The sequence below is a fragment of the Exophiala bonariae genome (genome assembly GCF_035927105.1).
Source record: "Exophiala bonariae strain CCFEE 5792 chromosome Unknown scaffold_1, whole genome shotgun sequence".
NCBI lineage: Eukaryota > Fungi > Ascomycota > Eurotiomycetes > Chaetothyriales > Herpotrichiellaceae > Exophiala > Exophiala bonariae.
In genome coordinates, this window is record NW_027042476.1 from 2,945,151 (window position 1) to 2,969,312 (window position 24,162).

The 24,162-nt window shown below is 50.5% G+C and overlaps 10 protein-coding genes across 10 annotated transcripts; 5 read left to right on the plus strand and 5 right to left on the minus strand.

Annotated features, from left to right (window-relative positions):
• Window positions 1–83: 83 nt before the first annotated feature.
• Window positions 84–1,706, plus strand: LTR84_001029 (uncharacterized protein; the record flags this gene model as incomplete). The annotated part of the gene is made up of 3 exons (XM_064844656.1): window positions 84–196; window positions 254–762; window positions 823–1,706. The coding sequence occupies 3 exons, from the start codon at window positions 84–86 to the stop codon at window positions 1,704–1,706; spliced, it is 1,506 nt and encodes a 501-aa protein (XP_064712516.1).
• A 120-nt stretch (window positions 1,707–1,826) lies between these two features.
• Window positions 1,827–4,654, minus strand: LTR84_001030 (uncharacterized protein; the record flags this gene model as incomplete). Its single annotated transcript, XM_064844657.1, has 7 exons — window positions 1,827–2,631; window positions 2,758–3,052; window positions 3,151–3,592; window positions 3,681–3,733; window positions 3,931–3,973; window positions 4,031–4,161; window positions 4,564–4,654. The coding sequence occupies 7 exons, from the start codon at window positions 4,652–4,654 to the stop codon at window positions 1,827–1,829; spliced, it is 1,860 nt and encodes a 619-aa protein (XP_064712517.1).
• Window positions 4,655–5,345: 691 nt separating this feature from the next.
• LTR84_001031 (uncharacterized protein) lies at window positions 5,346–8,183 on the minus strand (the record flags this gene model as incomplete). The annotated part of the gene is made up of 1 exon (XM_064844658.1): window positions 5,346–8,183. The coding sequence occupies one exon, from the start codon at window positions 8,181–8,183 to the stop codon at window positions 5,346–5,348; it is 2,838 nt and encodes a 945-aa protein (XP_064712518.1).
• An 857-nt stretch (window positions 8,184–9,040) lies between these two features.
• PDH1 (ATP-binding cassette transporter CGR1) lies at window positions 9,041–10,705 on the plus strand (the record flags this gene model as incomplete). The annotated part of the gene is made up of 1 exon (XM_064844659.1): window positions 9,041–10,705. The coding sequence occupies one exon, from the start codon at window positions 9,041–9,043 to the stop codon at window positions 10,703–10,705; it is 1,665 nt and encodes a 554-aa protein (XP_064712519.1).
• A 420-nt stretch (window positions 10,706–11,125) lies between these two features.
• On the minus strand, window positions 11,126–12,913 carry LTR84_001033 (uncharacterized protein; the record flags this gene model as incomplete). Its single annotated transcript, XM_064844660.1, has 1 exon — window positions 11,126–12,913. The coding sequence occupies one exon, from the start codon at window positions 12,911–12,913 to the stop codon at window positions 11,126–11,128; it is 1,788 nt and encodes a 595-aa protein (XP_064712520.1).
• A 525-nt stretch (window positions 12,914–13,438) lies between these two features.
• LTR84_001034 (uncharacterized protein) lies at window positions 13,439–17,790 on the plus strand (the record flags this gene model as incomplete). The annotated part of the gene is made up of 5 exons (XM_064844661.1): window positions 13,439–13,788; window positions 13,843–14,628; window positions 14,677–14,758; window positions 14,819–14,898; window positions 14,958–17,790. The coding sequence occupies 5 exons, from the start codon at window positions 13,439–13,441 to the stop codon at window positions 17,788–17,790; spliced, it is 4,131 nt and encodes a 1,376-aa protein (XP_064712521.1).
• Window positions 17,791–18,467: 677 nt separating this feature from the next.
• Window positions 18,468–19,515, plus strand: LTR84_001035 (uncharacterized protein; the record flags this gene model as incomplete). Its single annotated transcript, XM_064844662.1, has 2 exons — window positions 18,468–18,617; window positions 18,703–19,515. 2 exons carry the CDS (start codon window positions 18,468–18,470, stop codon window positions 19,513–19,515), a joined length of 963 nt encoding a protein of 320 aa, XP_064712522.1.
• Window positions 19,516–19,758: 243 nt separating this feature from the next.
• On the minus strand, window positions 19,759–20,241 carry LTR84_001036 (uncharacterized protein; the record flags this gene model as incomplete). The annotated part of the gene is made up of 4 exons (XM_064844663.1): window positions 19,759–19,814; window positions 19,875–19,907; window positions 19,972–20,078; window positions 20,156–20,241. The coding sequence occupies 4 exons, from the start codon at window positions 20,239–20,241 to the stop codon at window positions 19,759–19,761; spliced, it is 282 nt and encodes a 93-aa protein (XP_064712523.1).
• Window positions 20,242–20,714: 473 nt separating this feature from the next.
• Window positions 20,715–21,457, plus strand: LTR84_001037 (uncharacterized protein; the record flags this gene model as incomplete). Its single annotated transcript, XM_064844664.1, has 3 exons — window positions 20,715–20,926; window positions 21,022–21,174; window positions 21,286–21,457. 3 exons carry the CDS (start codon window positions 20,715–20,717, stop codon window positions 21,455–21,457), a joined length of 537 nt encoding a protein of 178 aa, XP_064712524.1.
• Window positions 21,458–22,552: 1,095 nt separating this feature from the next.
• On the minus strand, window positions 22,553–22,859 carry LTR84_001038 (uncharacterized protein; the record flags this gene model as incomplete). The annotated part of the gene is made up of 2 exons (XM_064844665.1): window positions 22,553–22,689; window positions 22,781–22,859. 2 exons carry the CDS (start codon window positions 22,857–22,859, stop codon window positions 22,553–22,555), a joined length of 216 nt encoding a protein of 71 aa, XP_064712525.1.
• Window positions 22,860–24,162: the final 1,303 nt, after the last annotated feature.

Genomic DNA, 24,162 nt, shown 5'->3' on the forward strand with positions numbered 1-24,162 from the left:
TCGTGTCTTCTTAGCTCCCTTGTGTTGAAGTATTCACTTACGCCTCGTTGTTAGGTCAAAGGCGTTGGTCCCCAATCGAGATCATGGAGACAGCTATCAAGAAACAAGCGATACCTGAAACAAGTAAGCCTGGAGAAGATGAAGTTACTGTCATGCAGGAATGGGATTCAAAGGAGGAAAGCAGGATTGTCCGAAAGTAATGCGTTGCTCCACAGCAATAACGATCAGAAGGACACCAAACTGACTATCATAGATTGGACTTCTTCCTGATGCCAATCCTGGTTGCAGGCTTCTTCGTGCTTCAGCTTGATCGCTCCAACATCGGCAACGCTCTCACATCAACGCTTACCAAAGATCTTGGTATCACCAGGGACGAAGTAAACGCTGGTAACCAGTTACAAATTGCAGCCATCGTGATTTTTGAAATTCCGTCGAATATCATCCTGCAGCGCGTGGGAGCCTCGGTCTGGATCACATTTTTGGCTTTTGCGTGGGGAATTATAGCGACTCTTCAAGCTTTCTGCACAAACAAGGGGTCTTTTTATGCAACAAGATTTCTCCTGGGCGCCTTTGAAGCAGGCTATATACCAGGCTGTCAATACATTCTGGCACTGTTCTACAGGCGAACCGAACTCGCTCAACGCACCGCAATCTTTTACGTTGGAAACTATCTGGCTGCCGGCACCGGTTCGCTGATGGCTGCTGGCATCTTACAGCTGGAAGGTGCCAGAGGTCTTGCGGGTTGGCAATGGATTTTTCTAAGTAAGTTCACCCTTTGCGCCATGACCATGTAACTCCAGTTTATTGATAGTTGTGTTCTAGTCGAGGGAGCTATCACTCTGGCAGTCGCTGTCGTCATCTTATTTCTCCTTCCAAAGGACCCTCTGAACACAGTTGGCTTGGCCAGGATACAAAAGCTCAATCCCTTCACAGATCAGAAGCGCTCAATTCTGCACAAGAGGATAATTATTGATGATCCACACAAAGAAGCCAATGCCCATGAGTGGAAGCTCAGGAACATGCTCAAGGCGCTTGCCGATATTCGACTATGGGCGCATATGGGTATCAACGTGTTGTCGCTCGCTCCCAAAGGCGGCCTACAATTGTATTCACCATCCATCATTAGATCCCTCGGGTTCGATTCCTCCAAAGCCAACGCCCTCAATTCAGTCGGAAACTACGGCGTGATCATACTCTCGCTATTGGTATCCTGGATTTCAGATCGAACTCGGCAAAGAGGACTATGGTGCCTCGTGGCCAGTGCGTACTCAATGATTTTCTCCGGAGTATTATTTGGTCTACCTGTCGGATCAGCCAAGTGGACCAAGTACGGCATGCTGATGTTATTAAACTCGGGCAATGCAGTCGCCCAAGGTCTGAATGATGCTTGGTTGAGCAGTAACTGTAAGACTCCCCAGCAGCGGAGTATCGGCCTGGCCATGGTCGTAATGGGGAGTAATCTGGGTGGTCTGACCGGTCAACAACTCTTTAGATCATCTGATGCCCCACGCTATGTGAACGGGTTTTTGGCAATCTTGTGTCTCTATGCAGCATCCATGGTGGCCATTTCGCTTCTCACGGGTTTATATTTCTTTCAGAATCGAAAACTCGATCGCATGGACACTCGCCCAACTGATGCTGATGACAGCTTACAGACCGCAAGTCCTCAGGCGTTGGCGGAGAAAAGATGGAGATTTGAGATGTAGCGGAGTTTGTATAAAACAAGGGTCACATAGATTTGGCCGCATCCAGTTTGGGATTTGCCACCCCTTGAGATCTCTGCCCGACGAGTCAATCAAAGGACGTAAGCAATACAAGAAAACCACCTAACTAACACTTGTCTTCTCAATATTCTCCTTCGCTTTATTCTCCAATTCCTCATGTTGTTTCTTCAACTCGCCAATCTTAGTCTCATGGACCTTGGAAGCATCAATACCCAACGCTTTCATCCACTCGGGGTCGATATTCTCGACATTCAAATATGGACTGACGTCCTCTTTATTCACCAACGCCCTCACAGCACCCATGCCCAAGAAAGCCCAGGGGTTCTTCTTGGCGGGGCCTAGATACTCGATCTCAAAGTCCTCGTACCGCGGCACTTTGATGGCCTCGACGTAATGCAGACTGCTCCCAGGCCAGACGGCATTGACACGCCCGGTCTCGTTGTTCTTGTACCAGGAGCGACAATCGTCCACCCACACGGTATGGCGCACCCACTCCTGGCAATGCTCGTTGAAGGCGTCGGTGACGTCCTGCTTCGGCGCCAAGCTCGCGATATACTCGCTCTGGATCTTCTTAATGATCTGCAGCGCATACATGCTGACCTGCATGAGGGGCCCCATGACGCTGCCGTTCTCCACGGGCCAGTTGGGGCCGATGAACGTGAGGAAGTTGGGGAAGTCAGGAATAGCCAAGCCCAGATAGCCTTCCGGGCAGACTTTCCATTTCTCGGCCAGGTCCACGCCGTTTTGTCCGACGATGGGGAACCGTGGTCTGTAGGATACGTCGAACCCGGTCGCGCACACGATCGTGTCGACTTCGACGCGCGTGCCGTCTTTGCCAATCACACCGGTCTCGTCGATGCCCACCACTTCCGTGAAGTGTACGTCCACATTTTCTTTCTGGATAGCTCTGTTTAGGGGTAGAATAGTTAGCTAAAGGGGTTCCCTTTTGAACGGACGGCAATCTAGCTCGTGGGCCTGGTCTAGAGCCAAACAACAGACACGCTATGGCTTCGAAGAAGAAAAGAGAACTCACTCAATATACGGATCTCCCGGGGTGATTCGACGACATCCGATACCAAAAGTCGGCGTGAACCCCTTGATGAGTCTTTCATCCTTGATCATCTCGGCCATGCGGGCTTTGAGGGCAGCCTGACCCTCAGCCTGGGCCTGTGCGCCTTTGTAGAAACTACCCCAGAGGCCGTTGACCTGGTCTTCGATGGACTTTGCATGCTCGACGATCTGGTACGGGTCGCGGAACGATGCTTTCTGCTCATCCGTGTACTCGTGGTTCGCGCCAAAGTTGTTCGCGATTTGTACGAACCAGACTCCTGTTGGTAGAAAGACGGGATTAGTCAGTCATCGAGCTTTTCCCCTCCTCCTCGCACAGGATACTACAGGCCAGCAGGAGTGATGGATTGGAACATACCGGTACGGACAAAAACATCCAGATGCTTAGCGTGAGGCTGCATGGTCGGAACGGTCTGAATGCTACTCGCACCGGAGCCAATGACAGCCACACGATCATTCTTCCACTCCTCCTTCTGATAGTTCTCAGGCCATCTCGCCGTATGGATAATCTTACCCTTGAACTTCTCCATACCTTCGATGTTTGGCCACTTGTAGTTGTTTAGAATGCCTGTGCCGTGCAGAAGGACATGACATCTTTCTTCGAATACGCGCACAGTTGAGCCGTTCGACGGATCAGTTTGCTTGAGTTTGACGAGCCATTCGCCTGTCTCCTGCTGCCAGTAGCATCCAATGACCTCGGTGTTGAAGGTCATGTATTTCCGGAGTCCCCAGACCTCGCACACCTTGTCGAGGTACTTCCAGATATCGGGACTGTAGGAGAAGAACCGTGGCCAATCGGGCTATTGTCACGTAAAAGCCGTGGTCGTGTCAGCAATTGGCAAAGGTGATACGGCTCATATCCGGGGAATTGTGGATCGGTACACTTACGTTGAGAGCAAAGGGGTAGGTGTATGCATGGCTAGGGATATCACATGCACAGCCTGTACACAATGACGGTCAGAAGTACTTCCAATCTAGGCTTGCCTTGTCAGGTACTAAGACGAGACGCGTCGCACCGGTCTTTCCCCGATGCCAAACACTATCCAGAGCATCTCAGGTCCACAAGATCACAATGACACTCAACATTTCGCTAATTGACCAGCATTGAAAGGGATCAGAAACGGGAGGAGAAGCATACCAGGATATCTGTTTTCTAACCAAGTTCCACCAATATCTTTGTTCTTCAAGCATAGAGTTAGGATGTAGTTTTTGCCTTTTGGAAGGAGCGATCACTTTACCTTTTCGAAAATGACATGCTCAACGTTTTCGCAGAACTTTTGGATATGGTAGGCATTCATGATACCCGTGACTCCGGCGCCAATAGAGAGTACGCGGATCTTGCGCGTGTAGGGGCCATGGAGGACAATATCTGTAGAACCACGTGCATCAGGGCACCTGGGTCAGCCAATTGGTTCAATGAATTTGATGAAATAGAAAATGGGTTGACTATTGTGCTGCTCGGACAGGCTAGGAAAAGGCCCTGTTCATGGACATGGAGGAGCTGAGCGGCCTCAAGATGATATCACAAGGAATGTCCTCAGGGGGCCCTGCAGTTGTCGACGATGCCTCCCAAGACCTCAGTCAACACCCGAAAGTAGTTTGGCCTTGGATGTCTTGGTAAGGTTCAGTAAAGCAGCTCGGACCCTGCCTAATGATCTTGGAGAGGCTCAAGTTTTCAAATCACGATGAATGAACTGTGGTTGAGGTCCCAGACGGTGTTCCGACCAGCTGAACAGCCAAAGGCAAGTGGGAAGGAAACAATCAGACTGACCTGGAATTTCGTATTCTTCTTTCCGTGGAACCTGATTATTAGCATACCCATCAGTAGCCCAATTAGCCATCGAGTTGATGTCGGGCGCCATGGTACAGGTTAGGGGGGACAGTAGAAGCTCAGGGCAACAGTGAGAAGGCAGGTTGTAGCAGATGGGACGGCAATGAAGTGCTGCCACTTGAATTTATAGCTCACAGGTATGGAGCTTACGTGATACAAGGATGAACAGGAAGTGCAAGAGATGCGAAGGACAAGGTAGAACAAAGAGCCCGAGTTGGAAAGCCGGTAGTCTATGAAGTGAAATTCTACTATTTGTGGTGATCTACACCTGACCTGTTTGCTTGTTTGCTCTGGGAGGGCATTAATAGGGTCACTCTAGTCCGAATATTCACGGCCGTAGTGGATCTGAGGTTCGTATCAAATGGATTTGCCAAATCATTCGTGCTGGAAAGTGATACGTGGTGGTGTTGCTCGTTCAAGTTGTGGGGTTGCTTTGCGGGGAAGGACTTTGTCTTCCTCGGTTGAGGCATCAAAATGGTGCGGGCCAACTCATCCGAGGTTTTGGAGTACCCTTGACCAGAAAATGTCGAGTAAGCTGTTAGGTATGTGTTGGTTGGTTCAACAGCACTCGTATTTGTTTCGGACAGAGGGTACCAAAACCAAAGGAGCTACCTAGGTTATGGTGGGTGGTCGTTCGTAGGAGATATGGCCAGATGGGCCGAGGGCGGCCAGGTATTCATCAGCTAATCCCAATTTCCAAGAGATAAAGTGGTTGTTCACATCTAGTACACGCCCTGTAACGGAAGATCCCTCGAACTTCGGCCAACAGCGAGGTTAAATTTGCCCTCAGGCATTATCCAATTCTGTCGGATCACAGACCAAAAACTGAGATCTTTCCTCGTCAGGGTAAGGTTAACAAGTTGGGTCTCTCCAGCTTCAAGTTCGATCTTAGTGAAGTTTCGTAATGTTCTCACAGGGGTGTCGATGATCTCCTTGGTTGTGGGCTCCATGATAGATGAAGGTAGTGTAACATATAATTGAACGACTTCCTTTCCCTTCCGATTTCCTGTATTGGTAACCCTAACTTGAATGGCTACATGTTCTTCGTATAGGGATGGGTTGCCACCTTCTGCTCCTCCGGCGGGACTTGGCTCTTGATCAAGGTTATAACCTTCAGGGTAGGGGTATGTGCCCTTCTTTACTTCCTTTACACTGGAGATGTAAGGATATATAAACTTTCGGAATTTCCCGAATTCAGCTGGCCATAGGGCATCTTCTGCAGGGGGAATGCTCTCGTCAAACTTTGGTGGACTGAGTGATTTTGGACGAGGCGATGGGAGAGCTGATTTCGATTTCAGTGGAGTGATGGATAGATCTTTGAACTCGAACGAGGTGAACGACAGTCCATAACCGAAGGGATATCGAGGTTCAATCTCTTCCCGGTCAAAATGCCGATAATCAACATAGAGACCTTCCTTGAAATCAACCTGAGGAATGAAACCATTGGGGTAGTAAAGTACTGGAGCCCCTGGACCATAGTCGGCAAGATCTTTACCTACAGTGTAAGGCAGTCGTCCTGACGCATCGATTCGGCCAAACAAGACATCAGCAAGTGCGTTACCACTTTCCTGGCCGGGCAGGTTGGCGAACAAAATAGCCTTGACAGCGGACAGATCTGCAAACTCTTCGACAATGACAGGCCCGACGGAATGAATGACAACAACCACAGGCCCACCACAACTCTGCGCGACACTGGAAATGAGAGAAGCACCCTTCTTTTGGATTTCCAGGTCATTTCTATCAGCTCTCTGTGACTCCCAGAAGCGATAGCCTTCGCCTGAATCTGCATTTCCAAAGACTATGCAAAGATCTTGCTCTGCTAAAGTCTTCTTCAGGCTGCTAGAAACCTTATTGGCTAGAGATGTTGTGATTTCCACGACCGAGGGATCAAAAGAGGCGTTCAAGGCTGACAGAGGATCTACCAAATACGTGAACTCGGTGGCTCCAGATCCCCAGCCCACAGCAAGAGTGCCCTGATTGCAACCTCTATCCTCACAGTGATTAGGACCTTTGCCAGGACCGGCATCTTCGCCGATGACAGCCACCCTTTTCCGACGATGAGCATTCAGCTGCTCGAGTGAAGGGGTGAGTGGCAACATGGCGTCTTCATTTTTCAGTAGCACGATACCTTCGGCAGCGACCTGCCGTGCGATATTTCGACTCTCATCATTTTCGGTGTCAATAAACTTGTTGACAATGACTTTTTCTTGCTTAGTACTACTTCCGTCATGCAGAACACCGTACTTATCATTTGTCCACGACGAAAAGTTCGGAATATGATCTTGCCATGCATCCTGGCCAAGTTGATACCAGGCAGCAACAACACGGGTGACCATGTCGTTGAGTCGAGATAGAGGAACGGACCCATTCAGAACAGCCAGGGTCAACTGACTTCCCCAAAGAGACTTGCCGTCGAGCCAGTGAAGACCATCACCCGGCATAGATACGTCCAAACCGGCAAGGGCAGAAGCCACACCACTGCGCTGAGCCAACCAGTCTGATTGTATAAAGCCTTGGAAACCAAGCTCGTCCTTGAGAATTCCATTCATGAGCTTACTGTTGGCACATGCATAAGAGTTGTTGACCATTTGGTAAGAACACATGACACTAGCCACACCAGCTCTGACACTTTCTGCGAAAGGCCAAAGATAGAGCTCATGCAGGGTTCGGTCATCTATATTGGATGAGAGAGCCTCTGGAATCCCCCACTCAAAAGATTTGCGGAAATGTTCTTGCTCGTTTCCAATGAGATGTTTTGCCGTTGCGATAATGCCTTGAGATTGGATTCCTTGGATGGTCTCATATGCAGCAACACCCTGAAGCACAGGATCACTCCCAAACCCCTCCCATACTCTTCCACCTGCTGGGTTTCTCCCAAGCGGGCCCATGGCTGGGCCTAGGAGGACATGGACACCTTTCAATTTGGCCTGACGAGCATGAGCAGCACCTCGTCGTCGCATCAAGTCACGATTCCAAGTGGCTCCAACGGTGATGCCAGCAGGAAAGGAGGTGATGTGGTCAGCAAATCTGATGCCAAGGGGTCCATCCTGAAGGCATAGTGCAGGAAAGCCAGCATTGACGGCAGGCGCAGTATTTCCGACACAAAGATCTTGAGCCCATCCAGTACCAGTGGTGATGTTGACCTTTTCAGGCAAGGTCATACGCTCAACCAGTTTTCGAGCTTTGTCGTAGCTTACTTGCCATGACGACAAGGTCCCTCCGGGCGGTGTGGGATACCATGGAGGAGATTGACCATTGATTTGACTCTGACCAGTCTTCCATGCCCAGAATCCGCTACCGGCGATGGCAGAGAGAACGACAGCGGTTATCAGGACACAACCAGCGATATAGGATTTTGAAAGTCCGTGACCGGCAAACAGGCGGGCGTAGAACGATCTGGGATATCTGGCAGACTGAGTCGAGCCAGGGGGACCTAAGAGGGTGGCATGACTCTGATCGGGATTGGCTTTTAGGTCATCATCCGATAGATCTCCGTCGTCTTGTTCAGGAGCAGTATTTTGCATCGGATCATAGCGAATATCTGAATGTGGTCGGGCCATGGTCAGTGAATGACGATAACCTCTTTGTGGGCCAGGAATTATTCAGGCTGGGTTCATTTAGAGGGAAGCAAAATCGAGGACGAAGAGGACTGCGCCAATCAGGCTATGGTTCACAAGAGGATTAGACAGAAGTCTAGGCCTGATAGGGAGTAGGGCACAGACTGATGGCGACGGCGCAGAGGTGACCAGGAGCTAGGACAGGCACCGGACCGCGAGACCGAGGAGCAATTGGTGGTGGTGGAATTTTGTGTGGCGGCAAGATGGATTGCTTGGCCGGCCGAAACCGAGGCAGTGGTCGGGCCTCTATCGGCAAGGCAGAGTGGAGGGATGAGGGGATAGGATGGGGGATTGATTCGGGTTGAGGTTTTTCAAGGGAGCGCTCAGCGTCGGATAGAGAGCCGCAGAAAATGTCAACGGCAAGAACAGGAACAGATGCAGGACACTGGGAAGGTGCAAGTCGTAGAGTGGTAGGAGTAACTAGTAGGAGCCTGAGTGGTAAAGTAGCAGGCGTTGTGAGTCGTGACTGCTGCAGTGGTCGAAGCCTGAGCACGGCTATTCAACTTGACACTGGATCATCGGAGGAAGGAGCTGTGAACCAAAGACAAGACTACTCGCAGACCAGGAGCTTGAACTGTCCATCTCATTTAAATTATTTCTGTTTTCTGCTACTGTCCGTAGTCTTCACCTCTCTTCCTTCATCGTCTCTTCCTCTCCACTCCTTCGTTCTCACACGCAGGACATTTGTACCATCTGCCCAGCCTGCCATCTTAGCCTCTCAGCTGTAGTGCGGAGAGACTTCTCCCTCAACAGTCTTTGTCCCACTACCACTCCTTCACTCACCTCTACTCGGTCGAATCATGCTCGCTACTTCTACCATCAAACGTCTGCCTCTGCGAAGATTGGCTGCCAGTGCCGTAGCTGTACGAGCTCCTACACAAGCAATCCACCGTTCTCCCACCTTCTCCCCACCATCCTCATCCAGATTTGCGAGATCCGCCATGTCTGCTCCCTTCTCCACCTCGACTTCCACAAAGTCCTCTGCTCCAACAGGCGCACCTGCTGTCGAGTATGACCCTGAGATTTCCGACATTGCCAGCTACGTTCATAACTTCAAAATCGATTCCGAAGTCGCCTTGGACACTTCCCGCTATATCCTCCTCGACACCATTGGGTGTGGTCTTGAAGCTCTGAGGTTTCCTCAATGCAGTGCCCTCCTCGGTCCGTTGGTCGCTGGTACAACCGTTCCTAATGGAACACGAGTTCCGGGTACACCTTTCCAGCTGGACCCTGTAAACGGGGCCTTCAACATTGGTGCCATGATCCGATGGCTCGATTATAATGATTGCTGGTTGGCTGCCGAGTGGGGCCATCCTTCGGACAATTTGGGTGCCATTCTTGGTGTTGCCGACTGGATTGCTCGAACAAACAAGGCTGGAGGAAATGTTGCAGGAGGCAAGGTCCCCACCATTCGAGATGTCCTCGAGGCCATGATCAAAGCACATGAGATTCAAGGTGTCTTGGCTCTGGAAAACTCGTTTAACAGAGTCGGTCTTGATCATGTTCTTCTGGTCAAGGTTGCTTCCGCTGCTGTTGTGAGCAAGATGCTAGGTCTCACTGAGGAACAAACAAAAGCTGCCGTCTCTCAAGCTTTCGTCGACGGCCAGAGCTTGCGTACATACAGACACACCCCCAACACCATGTCCCGAAAGTCGTGGGCTGCTGGTGATGCCTGCCAGAGGGCTGTGAACCTCGCTTTCAAGGTCCAACAAGGTCAATCCGGTGTCCCAACAGTTCTCTCGGCTCCGGTTTGGGGTTTCTACGATGTCCTCTTCAAGGGCAAGAAGTTCGAATACCAGCGGCCTTATGGTAGCTACGTCATGGAGAACGTCTTGTTCAAGGTCTCTTACCCTGCCGAGTTTCATTCACAAACGGCTGTTGAGGCCGCACAGAAGATCTACAAGATCCTCGCAGACAAGGGCAAGTCTGCAGCTGACATCAAGGAGGTCACCAACCGCACACACGAGGCTTGTATCCGAATCATTGACAAACAATTCAAGCCTATGGACAACTTTGCAGACCGTGATCACTGCGTTCAATACATGGTGGCCACAATGTTGGCCTTCAACCGTTTGGAAGCTACCGACTATCTCGATGGTGGTGAGGCTGCCTCTTCACCACTCGTTGAGAGCCTACGCAAGACTATCAAATGTGTCGAGGATCCTCAATTCACCAAGGACTACCATGATCCATCCCTGAGAACCATCTCCAACGCATTGACTGTGACATTGAAGGATGGTACCGTCCTTGATGAGGTCGTTGTCGAGGCCCCTCTGGGTCACAGACTCCGACGAGATGAGGCCAAGCCAGAAATTCTGGCCAAGTACAAGAGACACTTGAGCCACCACTTCGATGAGGCAAAGATCAAGGATCTTTTGGCTCTAAGTACCGATGCTTCCAAACTTGATTCCATGGATGTTGACAGCTATATGGACCTGTATGTCAAGGAGAAGATGGACTGGTAATACCTTTGACCCGGTTGGTGATGTGTATAGGCTGCGTGCAAATATCCAAGTTGTATCTACAGGCGCTGAAGGAACTGAAAACATAGAACCGGGGTATCCCCTGAAGGTCAAAAAAAGCCACAAAATTCAAGCTGAAATGAGAATGACTGAAGTGATTACGATCTCGGGAGTCTATGCGTGATTTTTTCCATGCCACTCAAGCTCCAGGTCTGTCGCGAGCCCTCCAAGGGCTACTCAGATACTTGACTACCAACCCATTCGTGGCTTCTTCCGCTCGGCTTACCTTCTTCTTCCGAGTCTCGCACGCGCGATGCTCCCGACGCGTTCCTACCCATGGGAGTACATAAGGAAGGTGCCTTCCACTTCCTACGAAGTAGGTAGTCTGCATCATCTTCCGACTCCTCCATTCCACATTAACAATTAACCTTGACTGCAAAGCTCGTCCAAAGGGATAGCCACCATGTTGTAAAACTCTACCGCAGTGACCGGTCCCTGCAAGTCGAGACACCATCTTACAATCTCTTTGTATCTGGTTCCTACACGATACGCCAATTCCCCAGCGATACGTATCATAACCCTTCTCTTGAGCTCAATTGCCTCCAACTCGTGAAAATGAACCATGTCTGGAGAAAGTGCAACGGGAGGCTCCTTCCCAGGGCGATGCTTTGCCGCAAGCAAATCCATCAGTGGGCTCCAGAGAGCGATCTCAAGAAGCACCAGACCCAGTGAGTAAATATCATAATGCACCTGATACCCAGATGCTGCCTCACCTTGGTAGGACGGATGACGGTAGATGGCCGATTCAAGATCATTAAGCACCTTTCCCCGATCAATAGTCTGTGCTTGTGTCAGCTGCCGAGAGTAGTTGAAGCCTTGAACCAGCGCCGTCTGAATGCCCGTGGACGCAACGCTCTGGGCTGACCCTGCAGAATAGACCTGTGGGAACACTATATTCTTGCTGTTGATGCCCTTGTGCATCCACTCACTGCCATAAAGCCTGGCGAACGTGTCAACAAGGCGCTTGCCTAGCTGATAGCGTGCCTCGAGTGGTGGCTTCACTGGCGATAAAAAGAGTCTGTGCAGCGAGAGCGGCTCGTTTGCACGAGAATTTTGGGCTGACAGCAATGAATCAACCGGGCCTAACGGGAACTGGAACACAATCCACCAGCAGTGGTAATCTGGGTCGTCAACATATCCCACAGCTCGCAGGGTGTGTAATTTTCGCCGCGCATTGACCTCACCGAGCAGGGAGACCAGTTTCCGAATGCTTTCACGGACCAGATCCTTGAGCTCGTCAGTGATGTTCATATCGTACTCCTTCTTCTCAAATAAGTATGCCATTTCCGAGTCGTGGTGACCTGGCTTCAAGAATCGCGTTTTGGTCCGATCATCCGTGCTGCTTCCGGCGAGACTCCAATCTTCAGCATCCACCGAAAACAAACCCGTGGTGGGAGTTCTCTGTTGCTGTATTATGGCTTTCCACTGCGCAAGAGACCTCACATCAATCTGAGAAAGCCCTTCATCCCATCCAGTGGCTGATTGCAGCCGGAGGAGGGCTTCTGGCTCCGACAGGCTCCGCACGATCTCCATCGCCAGTCGTGTCCCTTCCTGTTGAATTTCTTTTCGATCTTTGTCAACAGTCAAGTCTTGTAAACCTCGCACATGCTTTTCCAACGTGTCGATAAAATCTTCAAATTTCTTCTTGTCCCGAATGGCCCAATACATCCGTCTTGAGACACTGGTTGCCGCTCGTTTGGCCATCGACTGGGCTGACACTTCTTTCTCTACCTGCAATGCCAAACTGGATTTGGACCGGGAGCTTGTAATGATAGCACTCAAGCTCCGCCGCATCTGGATGACTGCTGCGGACATCCTTTTTGAGTCTGGTCCACCTGGTTGTTTGACTACAATGCCATACTTTTCTCCCTGCTGCTCGATCTCGAAGATAAGGTCCCGGATTCTCCGAACGGTCCGCTCGAGGAGCTCCTCTACTGGGTGCAACGGCGCTATGAGCTCTCCATCGGCAAGTCCTGCCTTGCTCGCCCAAATGCCTAGGCGAGCTTTGACTGTCTCTAGACGAATGACAAGATCCTCTGTGTCGTCGTCAAAGCTGATGGTATCGTCCAACGTTCTCCATGCTTCAACAGCTGCATTGAACGCTATCGGAACAACCCCGAGCACAACCCCCGCTACCTCGAGGCCTGACATGATAACTCCTCTATATTACCGACAGGGCTCTACTCCGGAAGATCCCCAGTTAGTCAAGCTTTTGAACCAAGGCTGACTGATCCTGAATGCATTGCTTCACACCTGTCACTCGGCAGTTAGTCTCATTGGCCATCAACCTAGGATCGCCTGGTGTGGCAAACCTTGGTTAGCAGTGGCCTGTATATCGAGTTGGCACATCTCAATATCGAGCAGATGAACTTCTCTATGGACGGTCTCGCTACTTCAACGTTATTTAGTGGTGCGGGGCATATCATGTGGTCTGATTCTCCTTGGATCCGAGTCACTCAACCCCCACTAATCTACCACTCTGGGCGCCCGCCACGCGAAATCTCAGCCTCGATCTTGAGCTGAATGTTAGCTTGATGTTGTCCAACATCATGGGCCTTGGCATAATTCTTCCAGCCTGACGAGGAGGAGAAGGGCCAATATCCTTCGTTGCCCTCTGTAATCTTTGCCAAAGATAATTGCCTTCAGCAAAGCACTACTCCTTAGGGACCGTTTGCGATGGACGAATTTGAATGGGTAAAATCTTTTGCGACATCAAGCTATGGCACAGTCAATGATGCTTCCCTTCCCGCAGCAAAGGACTCTGTGTCATCTCCAGCGCCCACCTCACGGGGCTCGTTTGCATCATTCGTTTGTCACGTCGCGCGGCTTGAGAGCAAATTACGCTCGTTTTCTTCGCTAGTCTTGGATGATTCTTCTGATGTCAAGGCTACTGGGAAAATTCTGGGCCAAGGGAAGACATTCATGGTGAGGCATGCTAAATGGGTGCGAAACCCGAAAGAGCCGCCTCTCGAAGTTGCCCTGAAAGAGATTATTCCCGACGTCAAGTCTTCAGATGGAACCTCGAGGTGAGACTAATGTAACGTGGCCAGTTTAATACCTTCCTCTAATGCCAATGCTAGACCACACACTGACTGGAAAGATATCTTGTTCGAACTCCGAGCGCTACTTCACGAGCCCATTCGGTATCACCCAAACTTGGTTCGGCTACTTGGCATCCAATGGGGTCTCTCGCCAATTGCAGACTCCACATATCCTGTATTGATTATGGAATATGCGTCACTCGGCACCTTCAAGACTCTTCAAACATCCTCTGAACCATTGTCTTTTCCTGTAAAGCAAAAGCTCTGCTACGATGTTGGGCGAGCATTATCTGCGCTACATGCAAGCGGTATCGTTCATGGAGACATGAAACATGAAAATGTACTGATATTCCCGAGCAAGAAGCCTATTGACGGCATTGCATACACTGCCAAATTGGCCGACTTTGGTGGTACAGTCATGGATCTGGTGGGGGGCGAGGTCAGAAAAAAGGAAACCTGGACTTGGCCTTTTCAAGCTCCTGAAGTCACAAATGATCAGGCTTTGACCAGAAATGGACTGATGCTCACAGATGTTTACTCCTTCGGCCTTCTAGTCTGGAGGGCATTCTTGGATGGTGAGGGCTTTGTGTCGCTCCCAGGCGCTGCGCAAACTGCTTCAGACCAGGACAGACGTGCCTTGAATGCTCACAAAGCATCTGAAGAATTAACAAATATCGCGGTTATCGACATCTACGACTATGCCAAAAGCCGGGGACTTTCGCAAGCTTGTTTGGACATGATGGTTTACACCGTACTTCATACCGTGCAGCTCAAACCTGAAAATCGTGAATTGGTAAAGGCACAGGCAGCATTGAGGGGCATCGTGTATGGAGACAACCCATTCCCAGTGCTCATTCATTGACAGCTTGATAGCCCAGGTCATATTCCCAACTTCATGGAATTCGTCCACAAGAAAAATGAAGAGCGCCAGGCCACAGAGGCTCGAGCAGCACCGGTAAGATAGCCTGATCCTGCGTTGCATATTCTGTATTTAGTGGGCGCTAACTCGTGGAAGGGGCGCCATGGTATCTCTAGAGATAGCCTTCAGTTTATGCTGGGACGTTATGGAAATGATGCAGATCTGCAGGATAATTTGTAACGATAAGTTCTTTTCATGAAAGCGCGCGGGTTTGTACTAACAATTCATCTCTCAGACCAGGCTTTCGACCTCGACTGGACGAACCAAACCCTGAAGAGTTCATGTTCGAACCTGCGAGCTTAAAGAACATTCTGACTTGGGAGCAGCAGCGGCAAATGCTGGATGAAATGAAGGCTGTTGCTGGCACTACTACCCAGATCTCTGGTGGCCTCCTGGAAATGCCGAAGACAGTAGCAGCCTTTTATGTTTTTCAATGCTATCTCCTGGAATTCGGCACAAACTTCAACCCAGATGAGGCAGTTGCATGGCTTCTGAAAGCGTCCTCGGATGATGACAGCCATGAAGATCAGGACTACTTCGCCCAAGCATGGGTTTGGCGCGTCTCCCGTGCGCTTGGTGTTCCAGCAAACATTCCACCGGATCGCTTACGAGGTCTTCTAAATCTATCTGTCATTCGTGGCCACCGAACTGCCCTTCTAGATATGCTTGAGCTAATGAACATAAGCAGTGGCCCAGAACGTCAACAATGGTGGAATGCATTCCAACAGTTCCGCAACATTCTTCAGTGTCAGATGGGGGCTGTTGGGATGGGCTACTATTTTTCCAAGTATCTGACCAGACCATGGAACACGGTCAACTTGAACAACACGACAGAAGTAGATGAGGCCATTCGTACATGTGTTGGAAGTGACTATAATTCCTGTCTCAGATGCTCTGCTTCTGTGGACCAGATATCCTCGTCCCAACAAGGCAGAGACAAGGAACAGACTACCTTTGATCGAATCTACATCAACCAACGTGGCCATGGTTTGTTACATATGGCGGCCGCGACAGGTGCAACTGACACTCTGCGACACTTGGTCACAAAATATGATTGCGATATCAATATTCCTAATCAACATGTTGACGAGTCACCTCTCGTTTGCGCCTGTGAAGGCGGCCAGTCAGATAGCGCAATCCTCTTACTCGAGCATGGTGCAGATCCTAACGGGTACCGCTTTTCACAAGAGGGACCATTGCATTGGTTATGCAGTTTTCTACCCAACGAAATGGAAAAAATCGCCTCGAGATTAGTGAGGGCGGGAGCTGATATCGAGCTGCGGTCTGGCGGGATGCGTCACGACGTTCGTGGAATCCGAGCCGATTGGGAGCATAACTTTGAGATCCGCACAACACCATTGGGTCGAGCCGTTTTGATGAACAACCTCGATGCTGTTAAGGTTCTCCTGAAACTTGGTGCAAATCCGCTTGCTAAGAGCGCGAGTAAACATCCAGGCGAGTATGAAGGTATGCAAGACTTTTCCAAATTGATCGATGTATCTTCGCCATTCGAGCTTGCTGCTGTCTTAACTCTACCTCATATTCTGGCAGAGCTAATTAAGCACATCGATGGTCCGAGCGGAACCCCGAGACTGAAGCTTCTTGATGAGTGGTCAATGCTTGATCTTGCACATGGAAACAAAGTTACCGAGTTTGATTCGGTCTCATTACAGAGTCGCCTGGTTCGTTGTGGAATGAACTACAAGCGCAACATGCGAGATACTCTTGTGCTCCTACACACTCGCGATCGACCATTCCGCGGGATTTCAGGCGATGAAGTACAAAAACAGCAAAGTCGGGTATTGTTCACAGAAGTCGCGCTTGGCAACTTAGATGTCGTCGAAATCCTTCTAGAGCTCGGCTACAGTTCAAATGGCACTCAGGATTTCCGACCGTTGCAAAAGGCTGTGGAAAGAAATCATGAAGAGATGTTTTGGATTCTAGTGCGATATCGGGTTGATATGAACGTGACCATTATGACACCCACAGGTGGAATATCCATGCTTCATGTTGCCGCCATGCGGCCACAACAGTCGCGACCTGGGCGAGTGATCGCCGATGCACTCATACGAGCTGGAGTTCCTGTTGAAAGCACGGATCCACGGACTCGACCGCCACTCGCAATGGCAATCATGTGTCAGAACTTCGAAGTCGCTGGAGCACTATTGGAAAACGGCGCCAACATCGATGCGATCTACCCGCTCTCGCCCAATGCTCTTACCGGAACCGAAGAAACAAAGGCCGTTGGTGTTCTTGTCGAAGTGTTGTCCCAACATACAATGCGTACACTCGAATCACTAAAATTCATCTTTGGCCAAAGAGACGGCGGTCCAAGTCAGCGGCCTGCTTTCCACATCGACCCCGGCAATAAGCTATCCATTCTCCACCTCCTCGCTGGAAGTCCTCAGTTCACACAGATTGCACAGATCACGCCTAAGATCCTCAATTTGTGTCTAGCAACTTACGCCGACCCAGCACTCATCAACTATAGACATCCCTTCCTAGGTACGGCCTTGTACTACGCGGCGATGTGTGGACACAAGACGATGGTGGAACTCCTTCTGGAGCACGGCGCTGACGAGACACATAAATCTGGGCCAGATGTCGATGGCTCTGTACAGACACTATTCCGACCAGAAGAGTCGTGGTCCCCACTCTGGGCAGCCATACTGAAGTTCGAGGACGAGCTGAGAAAGGGTATTCACTTCCCACCAGAAGGGCCGCCAGGAGCATGGCTTAGTTCTAATTCAATCCAAAATGCGGAGAAGATAATTGGATTACTGTCCGCAAATGGTCAAAAAGCAACAGCTCAACGAGCCATAACACAACTGAAGGCGCGAAAACAGGCGCTTGAACTTAAAACCAATGCGTGGCAAAAAGACAGAATGGCTAAAAGACGAGAGTACAGAGCACAGGAAGATGAGGCGCCTATCGATCTAGGCATTCTTTCAGGCGATGGCAGTAAAGATGATGAGGCAAAGATCCGCGAGATTTGCAGAGGGCCGGAGCAGGAGTGGAAAACTGAAAGGATCGAATCGTTTCTGGGCAGCCTGAGTCTCGAGGAATAGATCATCCGATACCCGTGCTAGGTATTGAGAATCCGGTGTGGCGAGGCTGAGAAAAGAGGGGATGATTGGCAATGCAAGGCTGAACTCGCCGCGGCGGCAATTCCGCGTGAGACGTCTGGCTTAGCTAACATTTCCCCATCTTCGTGCCCCAGCACGCCACATCAGAGCCAATGAGACCTGAAGCAATTGGTGCTGAAGCAAAGCATGCATGGGTTTCGAATCCATTGCAGGTGCCTTGCAAACTCCGAGTATTGCCATCTAACTGCCGGTAGACCATTCGACGATCGTTCACTCGGCCGGGTGTTAGAAATCAAGCCAAAAGGCTTAGTTGTTGCCATTAACTCGTAAGGAGATCGTATAAAGAGGAAAAGAAGAACTCATCCGATAGTACGTGGACGCTGGTCTTTATCATCACCCAAGACATATTTATTGTCTCGGACTGTATATCTTCTTTCGACAGACTCGCGCAAGTGAGTGGCATGCCATCAGTGGTGCAGTGGCATCGAAATCGAGAACCCAGCTCTAGTAGTCGAAGAATAGGAACCACGGCCATCGCATTCAAGTTCGCTGTGGGAATCCTGGTACTCAGCATCCTACTCGCATCAACACTGTTTCATCATTCGTCTCCGACGAGTCAAGAAGTCGAATCCATTGTGGCGAACCTCCCTCGCAATCGCATGCTAAACCCTCTCAAATCTCTTTTCGGGAACTATTGGGGCGCATCAGCCATAAACACCCTCTCAACTTCGACCCTGACGAGCGAGTCCAAGATCAACACCTCCGGAAGCATGGCGACAAGAACACCCGTCTATTTCGTCTCTCATGGTGTGAGTACCACACATCCTGCCGCCTCTTTAATCCCGAATCTGGAAGTTGACACTAACCATTTCATCTCTTCTCTCCTCTCCACAGGGCCCAACAACCATGTACGATGACAAGCACCCAGTATGGCCCGAACTGCAAGCGATCGGGCGGGAAATCACGCAAAAAGTACGACCGGCGGCGATCGTGGTGTTCAGCGCACACTGGCAGGCGCAACGGCCCAACACGATCGAAGTGAACGTGTCGGAACAAGAGCCGCTACTGTACGACTTCTACGGGTTCCCGCGACACTACTACGCGGAGAAATTCCCGAACAAGGGGTCTCCGGAGCTGGCGCGGAAGATCATGGCGCTGCTGAACTCGAACGGGATCAAGACACAGGAGGAAGAAAGAGGGCTCGATCACGGCGCGTTCGTCCCCTTCAAGGTCATGTTCGACCCCAAGCAGAACCCCGTCACCGTGCCGATCGTGCAGGTCAGTCTGTTCGACGACGACACGGACGCGGACGCGCACATTAAGCTGGGGAGGGCGGTGCAGAAGCTGCGCGAGGAGAATGTCTTGATTCTGTGTTCTGGCATGTCGATCCATAATCTACGGCACTTCATGATGATGGGCGGGCGAGGGCTCGCCGCGAACCCGCCGGCCTACGCCGTGGATTTCGACCAGGCGTTGAAGGATGCCGCGGAGACGGCGCCGGGGTCGCACAGGGATGAGTTGATGGTTGAGTTGCTGGCACGGAAGGATGCGAGGCTTGCGCACCCGACTTTCGAACATCTCCTGCCTGCTCATGTTGCCGTTGGGGCTGCTGGTGCCGATCACGGGAAGCAGTTGTTTACCTTTGTGGAGGGCCCAATGGCTTGGGCGCAGTATCGATTCGGGGAGATCCAGGCGGCGGCAGGGTGAGCAGTTTTAAACAAGGGAGGTGTTGGAGTCTTTGAGTCTTTCTTCTTCCTCTACCTCGTAGGTAATGATGCACACCATATGTACAAAAGTTTTTATCGCTGGTTTGCCCCAATGCTCTGCAAGAACATGATGCATGTAAGATTGTCGTAGTGTAGCCACGACCTATTTCTGCTCTTTCACCTGCTTTGTACAGCCCCTAGCTCCGGTTGCTGAACTGAAGCCATTTGCGTGTTGTTGATGTACTTATTCGCTCTTGACGAGGGTAGTCACCTTATCCTCGATTTCTTTGTCCGATAGTCCTGTGAATCCTCATCAGTTTTTCTGGCCGGCATGTCTCAATCAATGCTTGTGTATCTCACCTGCTAGAGACTCTGATTTCTCCCTTCCAAATCCTGTGTCGTTATTGATCAGCACCGCCCTTTTCGTTGGATCGCGCTTCGCATATTGGAGACCTACCATATCTCGCCCAGATCTTGGGTTCTACACCCGTTGCTTCGCGTATTAATATGGGAGTGTTGGGATTGTGATGTTTCATTGTGGGGTAAGCTCGCTTGAGGAACGATCTGTGTAGGGATCGGTCAGGCACGATTCCAAGAGTGCAGATTGGAGCAAACGGGAGAGGGTCGAAGGAGGTGTCTACCTTGCTGCTTCACTGGCTTGACCGGAGCTGCAGAGATGAAAGCGCACCTCTCGGAGGCCTTTGGTGAAGGCATACTTGGTTGCCATGTTGGCTGGGGAAGATCTATTGAGTTGCGAGGGCAGGACAGAGCATTACCGTCGTCGAGAATGCACCCGACTTCGAGTTGCAGTTGGGATGCAGAACGTCTGGAGCTGGATTGGGATTTTAATATCGCTGCTTTACTCTGGATAAGTTAGCGAGATATATCCCCCTCAAGGAGCTATGAGAGTCGGCCGGAGATTAGGTTGAGGAAGGAAATGTTTAGCCGCGTAACTGGAACTGTACTGCGGACTCTGTGAACGCTGGAGCAACTCCTCAACCCCATCCCAAACCTCAAGGTCACTCATTATTACTCACAATCGAGATATTCACTTCCCATACCGAAGCCATCCCATCTGACCACAAGAGGTGATACTCTCCACTCCACTCTCTTTCCTTTCCTTGTCTTCGCCGACCTTGATTCTCTTCAAGCTCGTGCACGCCAACCTAATTAAATACCCAACAATCCTCTCATACCAAAATGTCCGCACGATTCGGTCTGCGCTCAGCGCAACAAGCATCACGACAATCGTCCACCGGTACTGGCTTCACTTTCCGATCGCGCAACCCCATCTTCCGAAGATACCAAGGCACTGCGTCCAATCCTGCCGCCGAGACCGTGGTTCCTCCCCAACAAAGCCTTTTCCAAAGATTATGGACCAGTGAAGTGGGCATTAAGACGGTGCATTTCTGGTAAGGATTTACTTTGATGTTCTCTCACAAAAATGCTCCGGGGGAGGAAAGGGTGTGGAATGGAGATGAAGAAGCTAATATGGGTTGAAATCCAGGGCACCAGTAATGAAATGGGGTGTTGTCATCGCCGGCGCCTCCGACTTCCTTCGCCCGGCTGAGAAGCTCTCCCTGACACAGAACCTCGCGCTCATGGCCACTGGCTCCATTTGGACTAGATGGTGCTTCATCATCAAGCCCCAGAACATGCTGTATGTCCCTTTCTCCAACATCACCCGTCCATCCTCCTAGACGCAATGATATACATATATGAGAAACAAATGACTAACCAAATCCCACGCGTTCTTCGTTGGGATGTACAGTCTCGCCGCCGTGAATTTCTGTCTGTTCCTCGTCGGAACAACACAAGTCACCCGTATCTTGTTGTACCAGCAATCCATCAAGGGCACCGAGGGTGCTCTCAAGAGCATGGAGCAAGACGTCGTGTCTGCCGCCAAGGACGTCGAGAAGAAAGTCGAGGCCAAGCTGTCGTAGGTGGTTAGATGCTGTGGCTGTAGCTGGATATTGAACGTGCTGGACCTGATTAAAATACATGGAGGGCAATGGTGGGATCAGGGCTGAAAGGGGTAGAGCCTTCTGACCTGCACTTCTTTTCGAAAGAAGAAGAAGAAACGGGAGAAAGCCCATCAAGTAGTCTTGCTTGTGGCAAAGGACTACAGCATCTACTACACGCACCCTTTTATCTTTCACATCATGGATTTCTGTCCGGTCAAGAAAGACTACCCGACGTGATGCGGGCTTAAAGACCCCGCCGCTACCAGTACATAACCGCAGCTTGGATACGTAGGTACCTAGGTAGGGTAGACAGAGACCGGGCCTTGTCGGCCTATATATACTCTGTTCTGTTATTTCAACAATGGGAACCTTGAGTCATCGATTCGCCCGGCGAACATGTAAGATACCGGCCCAAGGGGGGGTCCACCAGGAACTCTTGTCCTCGTATGTATCGATTCAATAGTTCTCCTGTGCTCTCCTGTGTGCGTGGTGGGTTGACCCTGTATTCTCACTTGCGGTGGAGGAAAAATACCTGGGACACCAATATCTATCTCTCTCCATCCGCGCCGATGCAGGATACTGAATACAAATATCCACCACGGAATGGACGTCAATGCTCGATATAACAGGTCCAGAAATACTGTGCCGTGGAAGAAACGACAACTGAAAGAGTAGTTGACGGACCATCTCTAAACTCGGATTGCTCACTCCCTAGAACCTGGTGAGTGGATGACCGAGCGTGTGAGGTTTGCGCTGCACGTTGCGCTGCGCGAGTACTAAATAAAGGAAGTTGATTGGGACGGGAGTGGGAGTGGGAGTGCAGGTGGAATGTGTGCGTAAGTATTATCACCATCATCATCATATTAATATTAATACTATAGCGTAGTCATGTACAGTAGTAGAACAGAGACTTGAACCTGCAAAGCCTTCTGATTGCAACCAAGTTGGCGTTCGACACCAACTTCGAGACTTTGAATTCGTGACCGTATATCTCAATCTAGTGGACCGGCCTCACGGCAACAAGAGAAGCACCAAATTCATTGGTCCCCACGTCATCTCACGTTTTCTCATTCTTCATTTCTTCTTCTCAGGCGCCCCCTTCTGCGCCTTGTTCTTATTGTCGCCGGTGTCCTTGTAATCGCCGCCTTGGGCCTCGTAGCGACGGGCGAGTTCACCAGCTTTCCACGCCGACCAGGATCCTTTGCCGCCTCCTATTTTTCACAAGATAACAGAATTAGTATAATTCCTCTGAGTACGTGGGATGTCTAGACGAGTCTCAAGCGATGCGACGAGACAACGTACCTTTCTCCTCGTTCTTGACTTCCTCTTTGATCTTCTCGCGGAGTTCGGGATCTGTGGGCTCGCCTTTGGAGCTGGGCATTTTGATGGTGGAGTTTTTCTGTGAGAATAGTCGGGTGGTGGAGGTGGTGGTCAGCCTGCTGCTGATAACACGCTTGATGGTGGTGGCTTGAAAAAACGGGCGGGAGATTTTCGATGGTATGGTGGACTGAAACCCAGGAGTTGGGTATGTTCCTGACCACAATCGAATCGACTTGGACGATAGCAAGAGATCGTTCTTGAACAAAGAAGAACGTCAAAGAATTGACAATCACCGTGGACTCGAGTAGTTGTAACCTCGGGCTAGAGTATTCTGCTTGTGTCTCGCGTCCTTTGAACTCGAACTCGAGCTTGATCCCGATGATCTGGAGGAGATTTTGGGACTCGGCGTCCGAGAGTTCGGCGATGACGTGGACGAAGTCGAAGTCGAAGACGTAGAAGTGGAACTGGTTCTGGGTTTCTTGTCGGATGAGTACAAAATATCACGCCTTGAAGCCGACGAAGACGACGATTGTGAATCTCTCCTCAGGATCTCCTGTAACGATGCTTTGGCGGTTGAGCAGTTCTGGCAGGTAGGTGTGTCGCGGAAGGTTGGAAAGCGGAACATCTTCGGGGGAGATGTGAGTTCTGGCATAATGAACCAAAGTTTATATATCTTGAATGATGGAATGGAGCACGGATGTCGAATGCTGGCTCGCTTATGATGTGGATATGATGTCGTCTTCGATCTCCCTTTTCGCGGTATCTTGGGGCTTAGTCGGTATTGTCGAAAGAGTGATTTGATGGAGATTCGATTCAGTGGGTCACCACAAGTCGAAGAATCTGGGGATCTGTTGTGAAGCTTTAAATGATGATGCAGTAGTGATGCAGTGAGGCTGGAGTGGCTGATGCTTTGACGGGCAGGCTGGGACCTGGAGGGGAGATGTCGAAATAGATAAAAGGAGTCAAGTCTGGGTTGGGAAATGTAAGACGTCACACAAAGCATGTACCACTGAAAGGTGAGTATCGACGGATCGGGTGACGAAAAAAGGCCCAGAATTGTAGATCGAGTGGGATGTTCCTTGACAGCGAATGATGGGGAGGGAGGGTCGATGCAAGGCTCAACAAAGAAAAGTTTGAGGATCTGATGGTTATTGGTTTACGATAAGAAGCCTAGGTACCTAGGTAGATTGTGGCTGAGGGAGAGCAACGAAAAGGCCGGGCATGGCAATACTTGTATTCGAATTCAACCTGATCCTACCGGATGGATTTGCCATGTCTGATGCAGAGGAGAGGTTTCAGATCCTAGGAGGTGCGACAAACGAACTGTCAGAACAAAGCGGAATAGGCCAGCCAGCCAAAACCCC